This window comes from Chinchilla lanigera, unplaced genomic scaffold (genome assembly GCF_000276665.1).
Source record: "Chinchilla lanigera isolate Chin_1 unplaced genomic scaffold, ChiLan1.0 scaffold00100, whole genome shotgun sequence".
NCBI classification, from domain to species: domain Eukaryota; kingdom Metazoa; phylum Chordata; class Mammalia; order Rodentia; family Chinchillidae; genus Chinchilla; species Chinchilla lanigera.
The window spans coordinates 1133708-1158072 of NW_004955501.1; the positions used below are offsets into that span (position 1 = coordinate 1133708).

At 44.4% G+C, this 24365-nt stretch overlaps 1 protein-coding gene across 1 annotated transcript; it reads right to left on the bottom strand.

Moving 5' to 3' along the window:
- Window positions 1-22212: 22212 nt before the first annotated feature.
- On the bottom strand, window positions 22213-24163 carry Sox14 (SRY (sex determining region Y)-box 14). The gene has a single exon (XM_005406773.2). It carries the CDS (start codon window positions 23683-23685, stop codon window positions 22963-22965), a length of 723 nt encoding a protein of 240 aa, XP_005406830.1. The 5' UTR covers window positions 23686-24163; the 3' UTR covers window positions 22213-22962.
- Between the last annotated feature and the right edge of the window lie 202 nt (window positions 24164-24365).

The following is a 24365-nucleotide window of genomic DNA, read 5'->3' on the forward strand; positions in this document are numbered from 1 at the left end:
ACCACTGTGTTCTTGTCTGGCTCAAGGCCGAGAGTGTAACCATCCTCCAGAAGGTAATGAAAGCTTCCAAAGGTCTGACTTCTTATTAGTAAACTCAGGACACCAAATTCATGTGTCTTTTTGCAAAAAGAAGTTAACTCAAGGGAGTTAAAAAACAACATTACCTTGGAAATTAGATGCATGATGTGACTTTCCGTGCCAGCTGTATGATTAACAAATGGTTGGTGCATGACCTCCATTCACAAACCCTGGAGTGACTTACTCTAGGGTTCTCTGTTATCTCTTCCAGATTGGTTAATAGGGAAAGTCATGCTTTAGTATCTTGCTCAAAGAAATATATAAGGAGAATCCACTACATTTTCACCCAAATATTCCTTTTGCTTTTTGAAAATTATGTTTGGAATGGAAAAGTACTAGGAGGGATTGCTGGTCTACATTACTTAAGTTAAAATTTTTCAAATTGAGAAAGTGGAGAAGACATATCAAAAGCAAGATTTAATCACTAAACATTTTGTCAAATGTAGTTAATATTTTGTTGAAATATTTAAAGGAATAAAGATTCAAAATTAACTTAAAATCTCTCATTTCCTTCTTCTTGGTGTCATTTCTTTCTCTTCTCTGTCTCTTCTCTGCTCTCTCTCTTTCTTTTCTTCTCTGTCTCTCAGTCTGTCTCTCTCTCTCCCTCCCTCCTATAAAAAATCAGTGTATGTTTGGTGTGTAACTGATATCTATAAATAATTCACATTGTGGGTGTTCTACAAAAGTATATAGATGCTTACTTTCAACCTCATGTTAAATTCTCCTGATTGAATTTCTTCTCCCATTAAATACTACTGTGCAAAATCCATTCTATGGACTATGCCATAATCTACCCATTTCTCTGTTCCTAGGTAACAGATTATTCCCTTTTAGTCTTTACAGTTATGCTACAGTGGACACTCTTGTCTGTGTTTCTATGTGCAAATACACAGGGCTGGCTCTGTGAATTTGTAAACCCAGCGGAAAATAAAACTTTGGGGCAGGCTCTCTCTTCAAAACATAGGGGGGAAGTGGAGTTAAAGTCACTAAAATATAAAGATTTTTTCCACCCCTCAAGGTCTTTCTCTCTCTCAACTTGCCATGGTGCTTTACTTTTTAAATTTTCCTAATGCTGCTCTAAGAAAAAAAATTTAAGATGTAAATTATTATCATGAATTTTACCTTTCATCTTTATATCATGCAAGATCTGTTTCAATGCCAACAGAAGCACATTTAATTCATATGTGGAATCACTGAGATCTGTTGCCTGGCATCTCGCAGCTTCTCTGCTTGGGTGCATATGCATTACATTCTTACCAGGGTAAGGGAAACACAGAGCAAATCTCATTCACTGTTTTCATTTCACTGCTTGATTCGTGCACAGCTTACCAGCACTCTCTTACCTTTCACTGAGGAGGAAGAACTGAAAGGGAAAGCAGCTGTGCTTGTCTGATCTTTCCCTTCTCTTCTCTGCCATCATTTTTAGCATACCTGTTTGTCTAATGTGGGGAAGGAATGTGAGTTCAAAAGGATACAAGAGGGTTCCAGGGTTGTTCATATCTCTTCCTGTGCCACTGCCTTCCATCTGCATTTGAGCCATCTCTAGCTTGAAGGTAAGTGTGGCCTCTTGAGCAGCTTCATTTACTCCATGGAAAATTGTACATGTTTTCCCTGTATGCCCTCTGAGTCCTGCTGAGCACTTCCATGTCCTGGGCCCATGGGAAGTCTGTGCTCACGGGGCACCCTGAATGCTGTACGAGAACAGGACAGCAAGATCAGAATCCTCTGTTCATGACATGCTCTACTGTCCTAGGAACTTTACTTAAAAGTGTAAGTTTGAAACTACAGTTACTAGAAAACTTAAGATGGTGAAAGCAAAGCAGTAAGCCAAGCACAGGACCTCTCTGAGGGCAGAGCCCTGTAAGCGTGCATGTTTCCCAGCAGCTGGCTCTACACCTGCATGAGGGTTTCTCTGGAACGTAAGTCCAGAAGCAGATTCCTGGGTACTTCTGTATGTTATCAAATTTGACATCATATTAATGAAGTGTTCCCATAATAACTGCACAGATTTTCACTGACCAGCAATATATGAATGTTTCCCTTGAACCACATTCTCACTCACACTTAACAATAGTATATTATTCAATTTTTGCCAATGTGTTTTTCATTGTGATTTCCCTGTAGGATTGAACACTTTTTCATTTGTTTGTTTATTCTAGGGGTGTGGGATTTTTTCTTTTTCTGTGAACTTCTAGTTGTGTAACTTTTATCTACTAGGTTGTCTGTCTTTGGATATTGATTTGCAGGAATTTAGGCGTTTGTTTCTTAAATATTTTCAGTTCTAATCTTGACTGTTGTATATCTTGCCAATATTCTCTCTTAGGTTATTTCTCATCTTTTAACTTTGCAACATGGGCTTTTTACACTACAAAAAAATTAAATTTTGTCATAGCCAAGTTTATTAAGCATTTCCATGATTATTTTTGTATTTTTCTGCCCTAAAATAACAAAGGTATTTTCCCATTTTTTTTCTAATGGTTTTAAAAATTTAAAAAGTATTGTTTTATTTTAAGCATTATAGATCTTTAAGCCATCTGGAAGGTTTTATTTTTGGTTTTCATCTTGCTTTGTTTTTCAGCATCGGAAATTGAACCTTGGGCCTTCACACTGAGCTACATCCCCAATATTTTTTTCTTCACTTCTTATTTTGATAGTATATCTCACCTAAGTCACTAAGTTGCTCAGCTGGGCTCAAATGGAGTTTGTTTTTATGTATGATGTTAGGAAGGAATTTAACATTTCATTTATTTTTATATGGAAGGTCAATTTTCCAAACATCATTTATTAAACAACCTCTACTCTTCTTGATAGTCGCGGGGCTGTTTCTTAGATCTTCATATCATTCTTCTGATCTAGTTATATTTCCCACTTATTCAGCAAAGCTTTCAGCGAGTCTTTATATCTGGGGTGAGAACCCAGCACTTTTAAGTAACACATTTTTCATTCATTAAAAAACAGAGTAACAACAAAGCAAAAACAACCAACTTTTTCTACTTTTCAGGATGCATTAAGAAATTCTTCAACCTACATAGCATGAAAACACAATGACTGAAATCAGATGAATTCTTATCGAAGACTTGTCATTTTCTGGATGTTTGAACTTGTGGCATGATTCTTAACCTCTGAGGGTAGACTCTCTAATCTGTAAAATGGGGATAATAAGATCTACGACTTAAAGCTATTGAGAGGATTAAGTGAGTTAAGTGCCCGGCACAACCTAAACACTCAGGAAATATTACTTTTCTTCTCCTTTCTTGTCCTTGAAAAGAGCTGTGTGTTTCTTGGTTATTCTTTTCACTTATGGACTCTGAAAAAGACAACTGTAGCTGCTAAAAGGCAAAACAAAATGTATCCTAGGCTGGTGATCTGCTTCAGTCACTTTGCCTAGACATTGAGAAAAGCAGAAGCTGCAAAAAAGTCCTTAAATGGTTCAGCAGCTGGCTGCTGCATTTCTTATTAATTAAATGACACAAACAGGTCATAATAAAGCTAGAGCCAATCAGCAGTGTCCACCTCCAAATTACACAAACTCACCTCTCTTGACAAGTACACCAAAGAGCAAAAGGACTGAGAATCAATAGGATTAAGAGTTTGAAATGCTAACATCTTACCTGGAGTGAGTCTGGGTCCTCCAACTCCTTGGGGTTGCTCGGACCAGTGTGATTTCCTTAGATGGAAAGGAATTCTTTAATGCACCTCAAAACCTGGGGTGGAGGTAAGAACAAGCTTGGAATTTCATCACGTCCAGAGAGAAAACTCAACTGAAGCAGCTGTTGTTGGAAGATCAAAGGGAAATACAGTAAAGTGCACCCATAATAAGACATGATGGGTTGGGCCGAAGCACCTAATGAAGTAAGTTGTCAGGTCTTTTCCAGAAGCTCCTACCACGCAAGGCATAATTGTAGAAAGAAACAAACCATAGGTGATTTACTGAGCGCATGGTCTGAGCAGGGGGAATGGCAAGGCCCGGTTGGGAGCGTGCTGAAGGAAATACCATGGAATGTGCTGCTGAAGTTATAGAGGACTGGGGCTAGGTCTCTCTTGGGATCTCCACTGTGTTTCAGCTCCTCACAAAAGTGAACATCTGTGGAGAGACTTTATGCTGTGGAAGCTTTGGCAGCAGACTTGGGTTCAAATCCTGATTCTAGGTCTTGCTAGATGTATCCGTTTAAGCAAGTTATTCAGGATTCTCTGCAATTTGGGTTCTTCATCTACTGAATGAGGAAAATAATTTCAACCTTTAAGTGTTGTTTGAGGATAAACTGAAGTGATATGTCACAGGCAGTTCTCAGTTCATGAGGGGCTCGGTAAATGTGCCTACTAGCATCTTGCACATGCAGATGTTGCTTCCCTTTGTAGGCCTGAGAAAGAAGTAGCCCTGAAACTTTGTTCCTTCATGCAGCTGCACCAAGCCTCCTGGCTCTTGGGTCCTCCCTTCTCACAGTAAGTTGGCTATGTACCTCAGCAAACCTCCCTTCCCCTCCCCACCTCGCGGCACAATCATCCCGTCCTTTGTTCATTTCTAGTACTGTGTGTGCATGGCTACACCAAAGTGTAAATCTCAAACCTACAGAATAAATCCTCAGAGTTTACAAGTGGGATGTTTGTGTGCCAGAACACACGGCCTTTAGATTATAATATTCCAACTCATTGTCTCTTCTGGAAGATATGATTAAGTAGCTTGAGGGAGGATCCAGAAATCTGTATTTAGCAGTAGCTGCAGATCCTTGCTACCAGTGTGATTTGGCAGTTCTGCCACTACTACTGGAGAACTGTGTTGAAAATGCAGAGTCTCACGCTTCACTTCAGACCTAGTAAATCAGAAGCTAAACTTAAAAAAAAAATACTCAGATGCAGTTGACATAAAAGACAGCACACTCAGTTACATTTGAATTTCAGATAATGAATTTTTTAAAAGTGTAAGCATACCACATAAGTGCATCCATATTTTTATTTCTTATTTGGAAATCCTATATTCAGGTGATTTTTATGCATATTAAAGTCTGAGAAGCACTGGTTTAGAGCAGACTTCAAACTTCTGTATGTTTCAGTATCCTCTGGAAGCCTTGTTAAAAGCCAGGTTGCCGGGCTGTATCCCCATCGTGTCTGAGGCAATAAGTCTGTGCAGGGGTCTGAGAACTGAATTTCTAACAAACTCCCAGTTAATGCTGATGGACACACTTTGAGGAGCACAGGTCTACATGATGATTAGAGTCCTAGATCAGCCCACAGAAATCTGCAATCCCTAGACCTTGGCTAAGATAAGGATGAGGTTCCTTCCTACACTTGTTATCTGTAAATAAACAGTGAAGGAATAACAGTCTCTGATTCCAAGCCAACAGCCCCCCTAAAAAGCCTGTCTACCATTTATAAGAAGGTATGCAAGGAGAAGCCTGGCTGACCATGTGGACCACTGGTAACTTGTCTCCATTTGAATTTATTTGTTTTTCTTTCTTCCAATTTACTGGTGATGGTTTCCAAAGCATAAAAGAGAAGGATGGTAGACAAGGCTGGAAATTGATGGATTTAAAGTAGGAACCAACCTCTTACAAAGTGTGTGAGTACAGCAGGTTTTAAAGGTCAGATTTGAGGTGGAGTAGGGACCAAGTTCAAAGAGAGGGCAATGGGATTGCTATTGGTTGGGAGTCAGAAGGAGAAATAGGGCAGGGCTGACTCCTTAGCAGGAGGATCTGAAATGATCCGCGGATGTGAAAGAAAGGGTACCAGCTCCTGGAGTCCCAGATTGAAATCCAAATCCCAGCCCTATGCTTGTGTTTGATGATCTCGCTTTCTCTTTCCTCATGTGAGCAACAGGGAAACAACTTCCTCAATGGCAAGACTGTGAAAAAGAACGGAGATAATGCAGGTAGGGAAAAGGCCTGACACCTTGAGTACTTGCCTACTTGGTAAATGGGAGTAGACGCAATTAAATCACAAGAGGTTTAATGGTACTTCAGAGTAACTTTCTATTTTAGATATTCTCTTTACCTGTATTTAACTTTAAAATATGACAGTTTTAGAGGAAATGCCACTTACACTCTGTACTAATAAAATTCTCTTATAAAAAAAATACATTGTTAGTAAGTTGTACATTTCTACCACGATGCGATTTCCTCTTGATCCGTCCACACTCTCACTCCTACTAGCTCACACGGAAGGAAAGTGCTTACAGGAGAGATGGACCCTGCACTTACAAGAAACAAGCTGTGACCCTCACCTGGCGCCATCGAAAGGTCAGCTGCCAGCTAGGCCCTGGGCCTGTACTGTGAGAAACCGAAATGACATCTGAAGAGTGGGCTTATCTGACTACATTTGTATCACTACAGACACAACCACTGTGTCAATGAGTTTCTGTACCTTGTTTTATAAAACACATTGTTTGAGTTTAAAAATAAACATGGAATTCATTTTGGTGTAAAATCCTATGAATTTTAACAAGAGGATAGAATTGTGCAATCAGGACACAGAACCATTCTCTCACCTCAGAAGTTTCCTGGTTATACCTCTTTATTAGACACAGTTACTCCACCCTAATCTTCAGCCGTCAGTGATGTGTTATCCATTGCTAAAGTCTCCTGTTTTTGGGAATGTTCTATAAATGGAAGAAATTATGCTGAATGAAGAAGTCAGCCTTGCTTTGCTTTATGTTTTTAATACAATCAGTAAAACTTTTAAAAAATGATACATAATAAAACTGAACATGATGGGATAAAAAGACCCATTTGTAAAGTAGATTTTTCTTTCTATTGTCATACTCTTTGTCCCCCTACACACTTCCTCTCAGTTGTTTACAAACTTACTTCTTTGTATTGCTTCTTGTATTGCTTCTTCCAAACTTCCTGAACCTTTCCTTCTGGTCCTTTTCCTCCTACACTTGACTTTTCTTTTTACTCCCCTGGGCAGCCAGTTCTGAGCATGAATAAGCAGCACTACACAGGAAAGAAACACACGTTCTTCAATGATGCACGGACCCCAGTATCAGCCTGGATCTGTTGGGATGGTGGTAATGTACTTAGTTAGCCTCCTTGGTCCTCAGTCTCCTCAAGGTAGAAAAGTATCCATCTACCCTGAAAAGTGGAGTGAGGCTGGAGTCACAGATGAATACAAAGCACCTGGCACACAATAAGCAATCAATACACAGACAGTTATTATTCTGAGGTACTGGTATTAATAGTGCTCATTATTTTAAAAATTTACATTTGCCTGTCTGTCACAGGAGCCCACAAACCATTGCATCAGAGGCACAAACCCGGTGTCATTCAGTGTCAAAAGCAGAACCAAAGCAATAGGATAAAGTTTTCATTTTTTCACTCATTGTTCCAAGAACAGAGAGAAGTTAACTCACATACGGATGGGCAACATGACCTTGCTTTACCACAGTTGCCCATGGGATCTTGGCCAAAGCACTATCCCTGGTCTTTGATTTTTTTTTAATCTGAAAATTCAAGACTGACCTCAAAGATTTTTCTTAACTCTGAACTTCTAAAACCCCAGGTACACACATTCAACTGCTTTGAAATTTAGTAAATTCTTTTAAACCCTTTCCCCAGTCTATATAGGTTGAAATGCTCTGCTTGCTGACCCTGAAGTTATGGACCAACTTCTCTCCCTCAAAATATTATTCTATCATAGAGCTAGGCCTATACAGAAAGGTAGAGGGGCTATCAACATGATTCTAGATTGTGTAAATAGTGACTAGACAACTGACTTTACAAAATTATACAGTGCATGTTTTTTATCTTTGCCATGTAGATGGTATAGTAATAATACATAGCAATTGTTACATTTCATGGGCATCTGGTATGTACCAGATACCAGGATGACCAGCTGCATATTATCTCATTTAGTCTTCAGAAGGTAACTGTGATGGGTGTTAGGATTGGCATTTTAATCCTCCTTTTTAATTGATTAATAAACTGAGCCTGAGAAAGATGTGATCAACAGCCCATTGTCATACAGAGTGTAAGTGGCAGAAAACTGAAGGGAACTAAATTAAGCACAGGTAATCTCTGAAGGAATTACATTCATTTCCATTGCTATGGGGAAGACAGTAATCATCAAGGGATGGCCTTGTCCCCTCTGAATGTCAGGGCCCCAAAAGGCTTACAGATGAAAAGAACTTCCTGACTAGGGGTTGAAAGAATAAAGGCATAAGAGGGAGGAAAAGGACGATGCTGTAGGACTCTGCAGGGGAGAGTACAGCAGAGCAAAAAGGAGGAGGTAAAGCAGAAGGTCCGGTTTCAGAGAGGCAGCTACCAGAGGCTGAGAATTTCCAAGTGGTCATGGCTGTGAGAAGAAGATGCATGGGGTGCAGAAAGAAGGAGTGGGAGGCCTTCAGACTGCAATTACCTCCGAGGGCTGTGATGGAGACAGGAGTTGGGAGATGATAGATTTGGGAACAGGAGATGGATAATGTTTTCTCTGGCCTTGAAACCAAGAAACCCATGAAATTTTTTAAAAACCGTTTCCACCTCTTGATTACCAAGGAGGCCAACGTTTCTTATCCAAAACATTTTTTTCTCCTTTTCAGTATAAGTGTGTGTGTGTGTGTGTGTAGGCAAGATTTGTCAGTTTAAGAATTCCTAAATAGTGTTTCCTCCATTCCTCCGCCCAATTGTGCCATTTCACAACCTGTCAAACGATAGGAAAACTGAAGCCACAGTAGGAGAGGGGCTGGGATTGTCTTTGTATCACTTTAAAAGTATGATATCACTTCGCAGAGATGGACTGGTCAGGCCCTGACCTGACTGTGTCATTCACCACGAAAGTACATGGAAAATGGATCCTAAATTCAAAAAAAGGTATTTCTAAAAAGAATGAAAGAGAATAAATAATACACTAAGATTATAGCTAATGTTAGTTATGTAGCATGATTCTAAATACCCAAGTCTGTTAATCCTCCAGGCAATTTTGAGGACTTCAGGGCCAAGATTACCTAAGAGAATGCTTTCTATCCATTTTGCAAATAAGGAAAGTGAGATAGAAAAACTAAGCAACTTGCTGGAGCTAGCACAGCAGCAGATCCAGGATTCAAACCTGGAGGGTCTGACTCTTAACACCCAACTGATGAGCCAGAATGCTAATCTTCTGCCTCAAAAGATTAAGAAAAACAAAATAAATCCAAAGTTAGAAGAGTCCCAGTGAGTTAGCTCTGCAAAGGTAAGACTGATGGAGGACCTTGGAGTTTTGCAAAAATGGTGTGTGGCAGAAAAACAGAGATGCGGGGATATAGGTCTATGGGTATGAGAGTGGTAATAAGAATCCCACACTGGGAGGAAAAATATCTGAGTTTCAGGTCCTTTTTATATGGGCTTTGTGATTAGGCAAGTCATTTAACCTCTCAAAGCTCTAGCTTCTTCTGTAAGACAGAAATAATACCTGTGAACAGAGAACTATGGGAACTGTGGGAGCCTAAGCTAATCAAAAAGTAGAGAGTGTGATCAGGAAGGTGTTATACACATTCATGCCTGAGGTGGAGCTCCACGGATTGCAGCTAAAAGTAGCTCCAGGTGAGAAATTCGGCAGTTAGAAACACAGTTAAAACAGCAAAGTCAGGCCAATCTGCAACAAAATACTGGATTTGTAGGGGGCTTTTTTTTTTCCTTCCATGGAGATAAATTCTTCCACTCTTTCCCCAAAACTTTTACTGAAGACTACTTTAGAATCTATGCTTAGAATGACAAATAAGAGCTCATGGGATGTTAGAAACAATCTCAGACATTGAAAGATCTCAGATCAAGAATTTAGCTCTCTAAGGCCATCATAGACCACAGGTATAAACAAATAGCCAAGGCAGGCAGGCAGCTGGGACCTTATGCGGCCTTTATGTGATACTGACTCAATGGATGACTCTAGAGATTTGCCCATCGCTGGGCTATTTGTGGCTAGTGATCCCTCTTCCCTTCCTCCTGACTTCTGCTCAGCTGACCTTTCTAATGGAAGGGAAGCCCCTGGACCTCAAAACCCATTCTGTTTCCTCCTTCCCATTTAGCCTCTGGGTCTCCCATCCCTAGTTCCCACAGGAATGTGTTAGATTTTACACAATTTAATTAATGTACTGAAGAAATTATGAGTATGGGAGACAACTGTCAGCACTACGAATAAAGTATTTAAATCTTTTGAGAGAATCTGGTGAGTTTTCATGTCTTCTTCCCCCAAGAGAAAGTGCTAATTGCTTAGTGCTATTTTTTTTTTTCTAGTAGGCTCTATGGCCTTGGGCAATCATCCACTTCTCCAATCTTTCCTTATTTTCTTCAGTGGTTGTTAGCACTTAAGAGTTTTGAAAAGTGACGGGGTAATTATGGATGTTACAGGTGTCAATTTCTAATTTTTTATGTAAAACTATCTTCAATACACACAAAAAACTTAGGATTCAGGTGCTCATATTGCTTAGGATGAGGCCAAAGTTGGGGGAAGATGAAATAACCTAAAGAAAACTTTGGAGTAAATAATATTGTAGATGAATAAAATTGTGAAGGTGATGCTTGAAAGAAGCCTTGCATTCCATTCCTTCATCAAAGAGGTTAGGACCAGGACTCAGCCTTCTCTTGTGTTGCTCTACCCTGCTCCTGTCCCCTGCCCTCCCCAGCTTCACCAGGGCTTCCTAGTAATGTTAGTGAGAAGCCTGCATAACGTACCCACTCACCTCTCCGCAGTCCTTAACTTTAAAACTGCAATTGTGATCAGGGCATCAGCTGCAGTTCACAAATAAAAATTTTAGTAAACCTAACAGCATATGCAATCCCCTTTTAACAGTTTTATAAAATTATCGAATCTTGCTCACAGACAGGTCTCTGGGCTTCAGTTCTCTACTGACTTACTCCTATAGCTTCACACATGCATTTTTCATATGACTGCTTAGAAATCGCCTCTATCCCCACCAAGGGTGTGACCTAAAACTTGAAAAAGATGGAGTAAACAAACATGTTTCAGACCATTTCTGTGAAAGTTATACCCAAATCACCTGGGAGGCTTTAAAATGTTCTGATGTTACCTTAAACATAAATATTATGATTGATTATCATTTTTCAACTAAGGAAAATGAAATCATAGTGATAATTTTCTTTTTGAAAAGAGTTTATCACTAATGAAATTTACCTGTTTCCCTCCAAGTTGTTTTAGAAGAGGATACGGACCTCTCTCAGTGAATTTCATGATTATAGATGTTCATCCTATTGCACATTAAAAAATAATGGAGATAATCTAATTTCTGTTTCCACAAAAAAGTTGAGATAACCATTTTATTTATGGCAAGATTTCATGTTTCCAGAAAGTTGCAACAAATGCAAGCGTTCTACAAGGAAATGAAAAATCCTCTTGCTATGCTGTGGTTGATATGGAATCACTTAATGCAGGATATGAAAGGATGAGTATTGTTCCCATCTTAAAACAAAGACACAGAAGCTGGTCAGATTTAAAGAATCTGGCTGTGAGATTCAAGGGGATGACCAGGACAATAAACTTACTAAATCTGATTAAGACCAAGAGGATGACAAACTGGACTTTCAGAAATAATCCTTTCCTTTCTCAACACAGTACACCTTCAATAGCCAAACTGCCTAACAAAGAAGGCCTGCCTGGAGTAAGCACCATCAAATGAACTGGGAAGGGGCTCAGGGTTCCTCGCATAGGGCCTGCAGGAACTCCGTCTGTAGCTGTGCCCTCCAAATCTACGATGTCCTGGACCCTGGCTGTGTCTGCGAGACTTAGAAACAGCCAGCGAGACTTGGGGCTATACAGTGAGAGCAATGTGAGCCCAACCAGGAAGAGGGCTCAGTGGTGGGAGATGCTTCGTGGTTTAGATTTCACATATTCTGCCCACTAACCTGTGATAGGGAAGACGTTTCTGCTTACCCCCAATTTTTTTGTTGTGTCTCCTTCCTTGGTCTCTTCCTCAGCTGTGAGTTCCATGCGTTCTCTGCTCCCAGCCTACCGATCTCCAACAGCCTCTTGGGGTTACTGATAGTAGGTGAACAGTGAGCTTAGAGATAATTCTTGATGAGTCACTGAACATCTCTGAACCTGTTTCCTCATGTGCAAATTCAGGAAAATAGCAGTACCTACCTCATGGTGCTTTAGGGAAAATTTAACAAGAATATAGTATCTAAGGCACTTCATAAGCTTTCTTTTTGCACAGAATGTTCAGTGGTGTCCATCTAGTAAATCCTTTTATTGTAAAGAGTATACATCCCCAGGGAAAGGAATGAATCTTCAGAGTCCTAAAAAGCAATACAATCAATGAGAACATAACCCTAAAGCACATTTTAATGAAAGAAAAAAAATCACATATAACTCATTAACCGAGACGTCACCTCAACTGCTGAAGGTGTTGACTCTTCTTTTGGTCACTGATTTCAAAGAGATCAAAATCTCAGCCAGTGAGCTACCCAGGCACACTCAGTGCTCCTGGTAGTATCATATGAGTTTCTTGATTTTATTTTTCTGCATCTAAGCCAGGAATTCATATACAAATGAGGCTTGGTGCTCAGTCTTTAGCTTCCTTGATAGGTAACATTTACTCTAAGATCCAGGTGTCTTCCAGGCTACTCTGATCACCCCCCAGGTAAGTGTCATAGGTTTCTCTAAGACATTCATAATTTTGGCTGGTATGCTCAAGGGATAGAGTGTGTGAGTAAACTTAATAACACTAGTAGTGGACTAAAGGTCAATTGTTAGGACTTTCACGGTTAACTGGCAGTGGTATACCACTCCTCTCACCATCTAATGCTCCCCTCTTCCCCTTTCATAGATAGTGATATGGAAAGTTATATAAGAAGGCTGAGCTCCTCTGTATAGCGGCAGTTAGCTATAACTCAGGAAAGTTAGGAATTTGAACCATAAGAGGTTGACAAATACATTCATGAACTGTGGTCTTTTCCACTGGTTTCCTCCTCGCTAACCTTAGGAGTGTTTTAATATTCAGTTGAAACACAGAGAACAGCCAGAAAGCAGAAATTGATGTGTATCTCTTTTGCTTTCAATCCAAATAACTTTTCCTTCTGTATTTCTCCTACATTTAACCCTTTCCAACTAAGAAAAATGAAATCACAGTGATAATTTTCTTTTTGAAAAGAGTTTATCACTAATGAAATTTACCTGCTTCTCTCCAAGTCATCTTAGAAGAGGATACAAACTTCTCTCAGTGAGTTTCATGATTATAGATGTTCATCTTATTGCACATTAAAGAATAATAGAGATAATCTAATTTCTGTTTCCACAAAAAAGTTGAGATAACCAGAAGAACATGTCTATATAGAATGTCCTCTAGAATTTGATACCAAAGGTGACAGATGACTCCCTCTCTGCTCTCCCCCAAAATGTGGTGGTTCTTGGTCTGCCAAAATAGTTCAAGAAATGGCCATCTTCTGCCAGGTGTGAGGGTGCAAGGTTGTAATTCCAGTACATGGAAGGCTAAGGCAGAAACATTGCTGTGAGTTCAAGGCCAACCTGGCCTACACAGTGAGTTCAAGACCAGCCTGAACTACACAGTGAAGCCCTGTCTCAAAACACACACACACACACACACACACACACACACACAAAAAAAAAAGGAGAAGAAGAAGAATTAAAAAGAAAGAAACGAAAGGCCATCTTCAGAAAGATGAAGCTGCTGCAGAGAAAGATCTAGTCACAAAGCTTGGATCTATGTTTGTCAATGAAATTTCTCTTCCTAAAATAAAAAAAAAAATCCAAATCTACATTTACTATCACTTAATTCACCTGTTCATTATAAATATGGTTTCAAGAAATGTTGAAACCATCTGCCAAGGGGCTAAGGTATTTAATTTTGGCAGCAGATTGACCTAGCATCTGATTCCAATCCTTCCTACCTAATGGGTTGCACACAAACACTGCTACAGTTCTGTGATATACTTTGAGTGCCACCAAGCATGTGGTAGAGAGACTGGTGTGAATCCCAGGTGTCACTTGGAACTGTCCCAGCAGCAGAGAGGGAGTCATCTGGATTTACACCAAGTTTCCCCTCATATTATCTCACAACATAATCTAGTCATACAAATATCCAAAGGCATCATTGTAAACTAAAAGTATAATCAGACAGAGGAAAGTTCAGCTCACCTCATCTGTAGATGACACACCTTTAGGCCTCCGGCTCTTTTCTCATCAATTCGGCTCTCAAAGATAACTCAGAGCAAAAGGGAAACTTCCTATTAGGTAAAATTATCACACTGAAGAGCCCAACAGATAAAAGATAATGGAAAGAAGCAATTCTAACATGTCTTTAAGGCATTCTCCAATCTGGCTGATTTCTTCTAAAAGCAATTACTCCAAATAGCAGGTGGACAGAGTGTGAGGCACAAAACATACATGAATCATTTTAACTTCTGACCAAACAGGTACTTCTTTTGCCTGATACTCAGTTTGTCTGATTAAAAATTAAGTAAGTAAGAAAATTCATTACTACAGTGGAAGAAAGCAAGATCAGAGAGAAACATATACAATAAAGAACGATGCTCATAATTTATGAAGACCCAGAAAGAAAATTTCACATCCAGCAGTGGTATTCATATTGTAAAAGGAAACCTCAAGAGGAGGAAGAGGGGGAGAATGGGATATGAAAGAAAAAAGGAATGAGTTAGTCTTCAGTCTGGAGAAGCTTCATCCTGTGGGAATTATCTTAAACAATTTACTCTTTTTCTTCCTTAGTAAAAAAATCATCAGATGGTGGTTGGTCTTGTCCTTGCTTAGGTTTTGTAGACCTGTAGTTATTCATCTGGGTACCCCTGAAGCAGGGACTACCCTACCTCCTCATTTGGGAGAATATGAAGGAAGTGTCCGTCATGCTGGCTTGCCGTTAATTTTTATTTCAAGAAAGTAAAACCTATTCATATATAATCTTTATCGCATAGAAGCTCTCCACAAGACAACACCTCATTTATTCCTCAATATATGCAAATTTTGCTACATACTTATATGGACCCGGCAATGGCAACTTTAAACACAAAAGATTGGATGCTACTTATCCCTTGACCAATCAGAAAATCCTCAGAGAAACGTCAACCTGTTCATACCCATAAAAAACAAGTACTTAATGAAACAATGTGTTATTGATCCAACATTTGACTATACATAAAAATTTGTCTTTTGTTACATTGCACACATTACAGAAAGGTTTTTGACTGATAAACGTCTATTGCAAACATACTTTATGGAAAAATAATTACACATCCTCTGCCTATAATGATAACCACAGGCAAGCTGCATGTATTCCGACTGAACCCGTAATGAGACAGAAACATGGTTAAAAATTTGTCATGAAATTGTACTGTTAAATTATCAGGGATATTTAACAGCAGCATCTTCTCTCCTTTCCTATGTTTACCTACATAATCTCACTCTCATATTATTTTAAAGCAGGGAAACTTCATTGCATATTCCAGCAAAGTGTGTCGGTAGAGGAAGGTTTAACAGAGCCACAGAGGATGTGCAAGGAGTGAGAACGTGCATTGATGGATGGATGGTTAAATGAATATAAATGAACTGACACCTTTACAGGAAAATGACATTTCTTTTCTTTTTTTATTCTATAGATCAGTGGGTTTTGTATCTGTAATTCTTTCATATCAGCAAAGAGGAAATAAACTCTCATGTAAATCATTTTCCCCCCATCTGGAGCATATTAAAACCATGCCCATTTTTTTTCTTTAAAGCAGACTCTTTTTCCCTATTTGCTTATCAGTTCATCCACCATTACATTTTAAATGAAATTGCAAGACCCTTGTCCCTCCCCTAAATTTCAGCCTGATGTAGGAAAGTGGGAAGCAGACTTTTCTTGCTTTAGAATAGTGACCTAGATTCAATTACAGATAGACCCGGAAGAGAGAAATGATACCTCACAATTTTCTTAGGTCTTGAAAAAAATTAGAAATCCCAAAACAATATCTAATGGGAAAGGAACTGTTTATTTCTCTATTTCCCATCTTTCTTCCCTGCCTTAATTTGTATTGCGTTGGTCCATTTAATTGTTCTGTTATAATATCAAAATAGGTTTCCCACGGGATATTCCGAGTTCTAAAAAGAAGAATTCCAAGGAAATTTCAGTTTGGCTTTTGAGGGTAGGTGTCTACATAGGGAATGTGTGCAATTCTGCAGACTGAACCTAGACGAGATGAAAAAAAAAATCACATGAAAGGCACAGTTTACCCTTATGTCTCTAAAAAAAAAAAAAAGGGGAAGGAAATTACATCATAAAAGTATACCTATTACGATTGCTTTGTGCACAAAGCAATGAACGGAAAAAACCAAAGAAACGCATATACGTGTTATTGCTTTTCCAATTACTGTAGAAAAATGCGGTCAAAGGAAACAGAGGGAAGATCCTGTGATTCTGCTTATTGACTTTTATCATTAAATTAAGCATATAAATGACCTTAACGGGTGGCTTGGTATATTAAATTTTTAAAAAGAAGAACAATGATTCTCTTTTCTTCTCCTGCCTCTCTGATCTCAGCCTGAAAGGAGCCTCCTAGAGATAAGAGAGATGGGATTCGGTCCGCGCTCCTCCGGTTGTCCCTGCCTACCAGAGAGCGGGGAAGCAGTTGCCTTCTATGCAAAATTTCCGTTCAGGGTTGACAATAAGCGGTGTCAAACGGGGCACACTGCCCTCCACCTCCACCGCGCTTCAGACAAAGAAGCCAAAGTCTGCTGTCCCAAAGCCAGCGGGGAGGGAAGCGCTGAGGTGCACAGGGCGGGCGCGCGAGGTGTGCACACTGCAGACCTGGCGGGCTTGGGGCGCCGGGCGTAGGAAGCGGGCAGAAGTGAGCTCGCCTCTACGTGGGTATCCAGAGTCAAAAAGCTGCAAACGGCGGACAAGTTCCTGAGTGAGGCGCAGGAAAACAGAACAAGGAAGCCGCCTGGGTTCCCAAACACCGCCCACGATGGGAGCCTATTTGAGACCCCGGGAGGGAGGGCTGAGCTGCGCGTCTGGGTGTGCCGGGCTGTGGGAGAACGCCCGGTCCTGCGGGAAGGGTCCGCAGCCGCGAGGGGCAGCGCAGGCAGCGCCCGGCCAGCAAACCGGTAGAGGATTGTTTCATTTCAAAGTGAAAATCTGCAGGCTTTGGGAAACGATATTCAAAAAAGTATATAATCTCCATATGCCGCTCAATGGAGGATCCTCATAATTTACAGCGGCAGATAAGGCTAGAGGGTGTAATAAAAAATCTGAAGCCCTCCCCTCCCCCTCCTCGCCTCCCTGGAATTGCACCTTGGGCAGCGGAGCAGAATCCGGAATGTGAACTTCTCCCGACATATGTTTCCCGCAGATAAGTAAACAATCTGGACGTGAAATGGAAATGGTAATTAATGCAGTAATGCTGTTACACCTCGAGTGTGCAAATCCCATTGACTCGCCGCGCCACTGGGGGTGCCGGGCGAACAGACCCGCGGCGAGCGCCCCGGCGCCCGCTCCCTCCCTCCCCTCTCCTTCCTCCCGCGGTCCTCGGGCGGGGCGTCCCGCGGTCCTTCTGCGGCTCGGCCAGGCTTCCGGAAACCCGGAGCGGCTTAGCCGCGCTCAGAAGGCCTCGCTCTTGGTCTCCCGCCCGCCTGGCAGGTGCGCGCCGCTCGCTTCCGCAGCCACACCTCTCGCTCGCCTCGCTAGAAGTCTCTGCGCAGCCCCGGGACCGCCGGGCGTCGGGGCTCAGGGGTGCGGCCCGGCGCTGACGGACCCTGGACCGCAGGAGCTGTCCAGTAGGGAGCAGAAGGCGGTGAGGACCCTGGCAGCGGAGGGGGCTCCTCACCCTAGGGCGGCCCGCGGGTGTGGCCTTTCTAGTCAAGTGCTTTCTGACCGACTGTCAGTTCTTCTAAAGTTCCTTCCTATCCTTGCAGCAAGGCAGTGATCGCTCGCGAATCCTTTTCTCCGGACTCTAGTGAAAAAGTTTAGAAATGCTCCCTGGCCACTAGAGTGACACAACTCTTCCACTTTGTAGCAAAGGGAAAACTTGCAGACTCCTTTTAGCTTCTGTTTGGCCCGGGCACCTATTTTTTCCCTAACCTGGACCAGGGAGGATCCTGGGTGTACGAATCTGAGCAAAGAGGATAGAGAACCTGGGAAGACAGCCCAGGGACGCTTTCGACCTGCGTTCTTTCCCGGTTCCAGGCCACAAATCGGTCTCCCGGGCCCCAGAACGGCGGTCCGCTCTGCGGCAGTGAGGACTGGGAGCTGGGCTAGGAGGGAGGCAGAGGCCCCCTCTTTCCTGCCCCCACCCGCTTTCCCAGGGCCACAGCAGGTATGAAAAGCCTCCAGATCCTCGCAGGCACAGAGCGGGTTAGGTCGGGTGACTAAGAATCTCAGGTTCTCACTCGAGGTCCCGGGATTTCTAGCGCCCCCCTCCTGCTTCCGACTTCATTATTTTTTCAATTCCTCTGCTGCAGCCCAACGCCACTGCTTTTGGTTCCAGGCCAAGACCCATTGCTGCGGAGCCAGGAAAGAAGCCAGCCCAAGTGACGCTCCCACTGCTGGGTCCACAAGGGTCTGGGAAGCCAGGGCACCGCCAGGAACCAAGAGAGCACTCTCTGGGCAGAGGCGGGAGTCCTGGCCCCGCGTCTCCTGTGCCCCACTCCAACCCGGCTGCTCTGCTGTCCACTGTACGCCACTTAGCAAATAAAGAGATGAGAGTTCTTAGCATGCATCCTGTGAATTACATGATATGCAAATCCAAATGACTTGAAATTCATTGTCCACTTGAACAATGGTGACAAGGTCTGATCTGGGGAGGAGCCGAAGGAAATGAGAATCCTCGAGGGCAATTCTGGCTCCACTCCTTGCCAAGTTTCCAGGGTTGTGGCAGTCCCCAGTTCACCAGAGGGACTTCCAAGACGGAGTCTAAGTCCCTAGGTTCTGCCAGGACTGAAATACACTCGCACCCTGCTTTGGATCACTGGCGATTTCTGGAGGTTATTTAGCACCTGTTTTTAAATGCAAATGTCAAAGGGAGGGGGTCTCAAATGTCAGTCACTCAAACCTCAGGGTGATTTACTAATGGTGGCTGGCCTTGCTCACCTTTAAAGTTAGTGGTTCTAAGGAAATTTATATTTAAATAGAAAAGCTGCGGAACCGGAAAGGAATCAAAGGTTTTTTGGAGTCGGATCCAAAGCTAGGGACATGCATAAAAGACTGAAGAAGCTCTCTTAAAGAGGCCAGGAGCTGAAGGCGGCCAGTGATTCCGAATCTCTAAAGCAGTGACAAGTGTACCCCTGGGACAGGTAGTCACCAAGGTTTAAGAAAGAAAACCTAGCTAAAAGCCCAAACATCCCTTCCCTGCCGCTGCCAGCTGCCAGCTGCCGCCCGAGGGGCGTGTTCTTCCACCCCGCAGCCATACGAACAACCCACAGGAGGAGCAGGGGAGACCCAGGGTTTATGGTGTCAGTTTTGGAGGGCGCAGTCCCTGGAACTATGGCATCTGCAGGTGAGGTAGTGAGTCCTCCCTAGTCTCTGCTCCAGGGAGGCCCGGGCTGCGGGTCGCGTGCCCCGCGCAGAGGGGTTGGCAGATGCTTCTGGCGCAGGGTAGCGGATGTGCCGCGCGCCGTCAGGTTCTGCTTCTCCGGACGCCAAGCGTCTGCGGAGCGGAACTTGTGGCTGCTCCGCGCTGAGCTTGGTGCGCTCAGGAGGAGCGGGCTCTTCGCGACTCTGGGCGGGTGGGGCGCTCCTCTCCCTATAGGTTTGCTTTAATGATTTTCTTGAAAGAAAGAGACAGTTGTGAGCAAACAGGTTTGACAGGGACTGCTCTCCTCCACACCCCCCAGGGGATTTCTTTTTGTCTGCGCCTGACTTCAAAGTCAGTAATCGGCCCCTGTCAGCGGCGTGACAGGGAGGATTTGGGCTGTTTGTCAGGGCGAGTCTTGGCCGCGCACCCCAGCGGACCTCGGCGGCCCGCGGGGCGAGGGAGGAGAAGCTCTGGCGGCCGCCTCGGGGGCCGCGGCTGGGACTAGGTCTAGGGAGGGCAGACAGTTTACGAAGGAAGGAATCAGCGTGCACAGAGAAGAAACGGTCTGGACCAGGTCTGCGGCTTCAGGTCCCACTCTGTATAGTCCCCTGTCTGTAATCTAGAAGGAGCTTTCAGTCCCCCGGGCTCGTGGGCCCGCTGGCGTCTCGGCTTCAGCGCACCCCAATTTCCTGGAGTTCTCCTCGGAGTTCCCAGGAAACGTTGCGGTCCAAAACCCTTGCTTCAGTGTTTCAGTTTCAAACCCGCCTGGTGCCCCTTTGCAGCCTAACCTCACTTCGAAGTCGACTGAGCACCCTAGTGGGGCGGTGCGCGCGGGTTCCTCCTCAGGCTTGGGTGCTCAGTGAACCCAGGGCGCTCCTGCGCTGGGCTCCGCGGGGAGGCACCCAGACCCCCGTAAGCCTCATCTTAGGAGATGTTAAGGGACACTGAGCTATGAGGGAGAGCAGAGAGGCTGACAGGACTGTCAGTTGAGGTTATATCAGACAGCAAACCTGCGGCGACTCTGTCCCAGGCTTCCTGGGCTTGCTAGGGGGCGGGAGGAGTGGCCTTCCCCGAGCACCCAGAGTCCCCAGACCGGACGGCCACCAGAGGCAAGTCACTACCTAATTGTCTCGATTTGTAAGAGGGTTTTGTGATGCTAAATAAGCGTGGCCCAGCTTGCCCGGCCTCCCCCGCACCTCCCCCAGCCCGCCTTTGTTTACCTTGCCTGATCTCTGGTTTATTTATCTATCTATTATTTATAGGCGTCCCCTCCTATTCAGTGCCCGTGTATGTTAATTGTGTTATACCATTTAATTCTAACATCGGTCTCAAAAGAGCTCTTAATGAGAAAAGCATATACAACACGGATCACTTTGCTATTCAGCTCAGCCAGATGGACAACCGCTAACTTTTTTTTTTAATAATGAAAATCCCCGCTTTGACAAAGGGGCTCGGATGAATGGGCTCCAAATAGCACCTCAAACACTTCTAATTGTTTTGCGGACACTATGCTAATCCTCGGGTTCTGGCTTTGGTATCTGTTGACTGTGGTTCGCTGCACCTCACGCCACTGACTCCTTTGGAAAAGGCAGAGGCAAGTGCACAAGTCCCTCAAAGGCAGCAGAAATTGGACAGACCCCTGGGCTGACCCCCATCAAAAGCCAGTGGGAAGAGCATGCAACCTACAGAAAACACGGGTGGGTTTGTGGAGGAGACTGGGGGAGACTGGAGGTGAGGAGCACCCTTCAGTTTTGAAATCAAATTCCAAGGAGTTGTGTTGGGGGACTTTAGAGGATCTTTTCTCCTTTCGGAAAAACAGTAATCTTCAAGCAAACACGCACCACAAGGGGGAATAAAAGGGCTCATTTTCTTACTTGTTAAACACCAAAGGCTGTGAGTTATTTAATTTTTGTGATTAAAAAAAAAAACCTCTTTGCATGAGCTGTAACAATATCACTTTCTTTTTCTCTTTTCTCCCTTAGGGTCTTAGTAAAAAACCTGACAGTCCAGGAGTGGGATCTCCATCACGTTTTTTTACATTTAAGTTTTAATGTTTAAATTTCAGGAACAGCATGAAGCCCCAGATCCCCGGACGAGCCACTAGCAGTCTTCCCAAACACTTAAAAAAATGAATATTAAAAATCAATTCCACCTGCCTCACCTCCTGCTCTGAATTTAAACACCTACAGCAGGCAACACCTGCAGACAGCTGGTTCCCAGGAGAGTCGTACTTCTCCCCCAAGGATTTGGAGTTTGGTCTTAAAAAAGCAAATGGACCCAGAATTAAATTTTGGGTCTGCCATTGTCTTAGTTTATTCACTCCTGGAAGTGTTCTGACCCCTTTGTGAAGAGCAGCAGAAAGAAGCAATGTACCAGGGAGTGATACCTTTGTTTAGCCTCTAAAGCAAAAAGCAGATACTCAGGGCACAATCCAGAAAGATTTCACACTCTAGGCCCTTCACCCCCAGTTACAAGGCCACCAGGTTTGGCCCCAGCCTTCTCTCTGCTAGAACCGCTCAAAGCACTCTCAGCCTCCCCGGAGCGACCTGACTCTTGGCCCAGTGGACCTGCTGGACTCCTGACTTGATTTTACCACACCAAAGGTTACTTTTTGCAATGACAGATTGTCTTTATTCAAAATGTCTTTGTTCAACAAATGAACAGAGTAACGAGGTAAAATCCTTCTAGGTACATTTCCAAGACATCATCAAAACATTTATGACCATTTAGGGTGTTTTTATTGTTGTAATTTTTTTTTTGTTCACTTTCTACTTCCTGATTTCATAACCCGACATTCTGTCTAAAAGTAAACTTAGGTCTCTAGGAGAACTGCTTTACACAAAGTAAATAGCCATGTGGGTCTTTTTTTCTTGTTTTTCTTTGAAGGAAGCAAACACTATCATAGCATGGTTTTAAATAGAAATGTTTCTCTTTCTGTAGTTTTAAACTTTTAAAACTGTCCCCACATACATACATGAAAGAGCAAATGGTGCCTAGTTGTGTCTGATGGCAAAACACAGAGATAGAGCTATTTCTTTTCTCCAGGGGGCAAAAGAAAAAAATATGCATATTCTAGGTATAATGTCAGGATCTGGAGTTCCAAGTCCACAGCCTATCCCAGAAGAGTAAGGGGACATAAATAAAGCAAAACTGCCTACTTTTTTTTTGTCCAAAAGGGGTAAGTCAGAGATTTGTTTTGGGTGAGTCGGGATAGGGGCAGCCGTGTAGCTGTCATAACATTTGCTCAAGTTTCTGGCACCTGTCTGTGCCTTGGGTCCGGGAAGAGCCCCTCCCCTCCCTGTGGAAGGGAGAGGCAAAGTCTGGGATGGGATAAGGGGCAGCAGCAGGGCTGACCCAGAGGCATCTGCAGGCCAGGGGCAGGCGCAGAGAACAGGGTGCAGACCCCACTTCCAGGACACCCTTCAGGTCCGGGCCAGGCTGGGGGTTACATGGCTGTGGCATGGGCTGAAGAGTAAGGGTCTATGCCAGTCTTGGTCATGCCTGGGAAGAGGATGTAGGCGACCGGGGGCTGCAGGGTGGAGGCAGACCAGGCGGTACAGTTACAGGGCACCACGTAGCCCGGGTTGGTTGGGGACGGGTGCGTGTGCGTGTGCTGGCTGGGGCAGCTGAGGCTGCCGAAGGCGCCGTTCTGGTAGCCCAGGGAGGACGCGTAGGGCAGCGCGCTGGTGGCCAAGGTGTGGGGCACTTCACCCATCTTCTGGATGGCACTCGAGCTAAACTGCGCGGGGTCCAGCAGGGAGTAGGGCGCCGAGGCCGGCGGCAAGAAGGCCCGGGCTTTCTCGGGCGCGCTCAGGAGGCCGTCGGAAGCCCCCACGGGCAGGCCGGCCGCCTTGAGCGGGTCCGTGTCGCCCAGGTAGGGCAGGGGGAAGACATACCTGTCCTTCTTGAGCAGGTTCTTGGGCTTGCGCCGTGGCCGGTACTTGTAGTCGGGGTGCTCCTTCATGTGCTGGGCACGAAGCCTTTTGGCTTCATCGATGTAGGGCCGCTTCTCTGCCTCGGACAGAAGCTTCCATTCGGCGCCTAGTCGTTTGCTGATCTCTGAGTTGTGCATCTTGGGGTTTTCCTGGGCCATCTTGCGCCGCTGGCCCCGGGACCATACCATGAAGGCATTCATGGGCCGCTTGATGTGGTCTGAGGGTTTGGACATGGTCCCGGCGGCTAGGCGGGCGGGGGTGGGGAGTGCAGGGACTCTGTGGGCGAGTCTGAGCGCGGCTGGCCGTCTGTCTGTCTGTCGGTTCTCGGCCGGAGCTCTGCGCTCCCCTCGCCTCGGTGCCGCTGAGGGGAAGCCAGAGAGGAGAGCTGACCCTGAAAAGTTCAGCTGATCATGCCAGTCCTAGCACCCAGGCAGCCCCCCGGGGGGCGAGCGGGAGCAGGAAGGGCGGGGATAAGAGGGCGTAGGGCAGGAGCACTGGGCTCCAGAGACTGGGGCCCAGGTACCAGAGTCTCCGGGATTAAGTGGCCAGGTAATTTTCTGACGAGGGAAAGAGGCTCCTCCTTCTCTCACTCTGCACCTTCGCCTTCTTCCGTTCCCTTTTCTCTTCTTGCGTCTGTGGCCGTGGCTCCCCCCTCCCGTGGCTTTACAGGAGCTGCCTGGCTTAGCACTGCACCTGGCTGAGAATGCAGGGAGGCTGGTGAACGGGAGCCAAAAGCGGCGAAGTTCAAAGGCGAGGTGGGCCGGGACGGCACGCACTCTGACATAAGCGCGGGGCGGCGACTCCCAACCTGGGCGCCAATCAGCGGCGGAGCAGGCGAGGGGCGCACCTGCCACCGCGCGGGTAACGGGGGAAGGCGCTGGTGGGGGCGGGGAGAGGTGTGAGGCAGAGGCCG

Excerpts from the sequence above, each read along its gene's own strand:
- Sox14 (XM_005406773.2), bottom strand. The coding sequence starts at position 23,685 with ATGTCCAAACCCTCAGACCACATCAAGCGGCCCATGAATGCCTTCATG.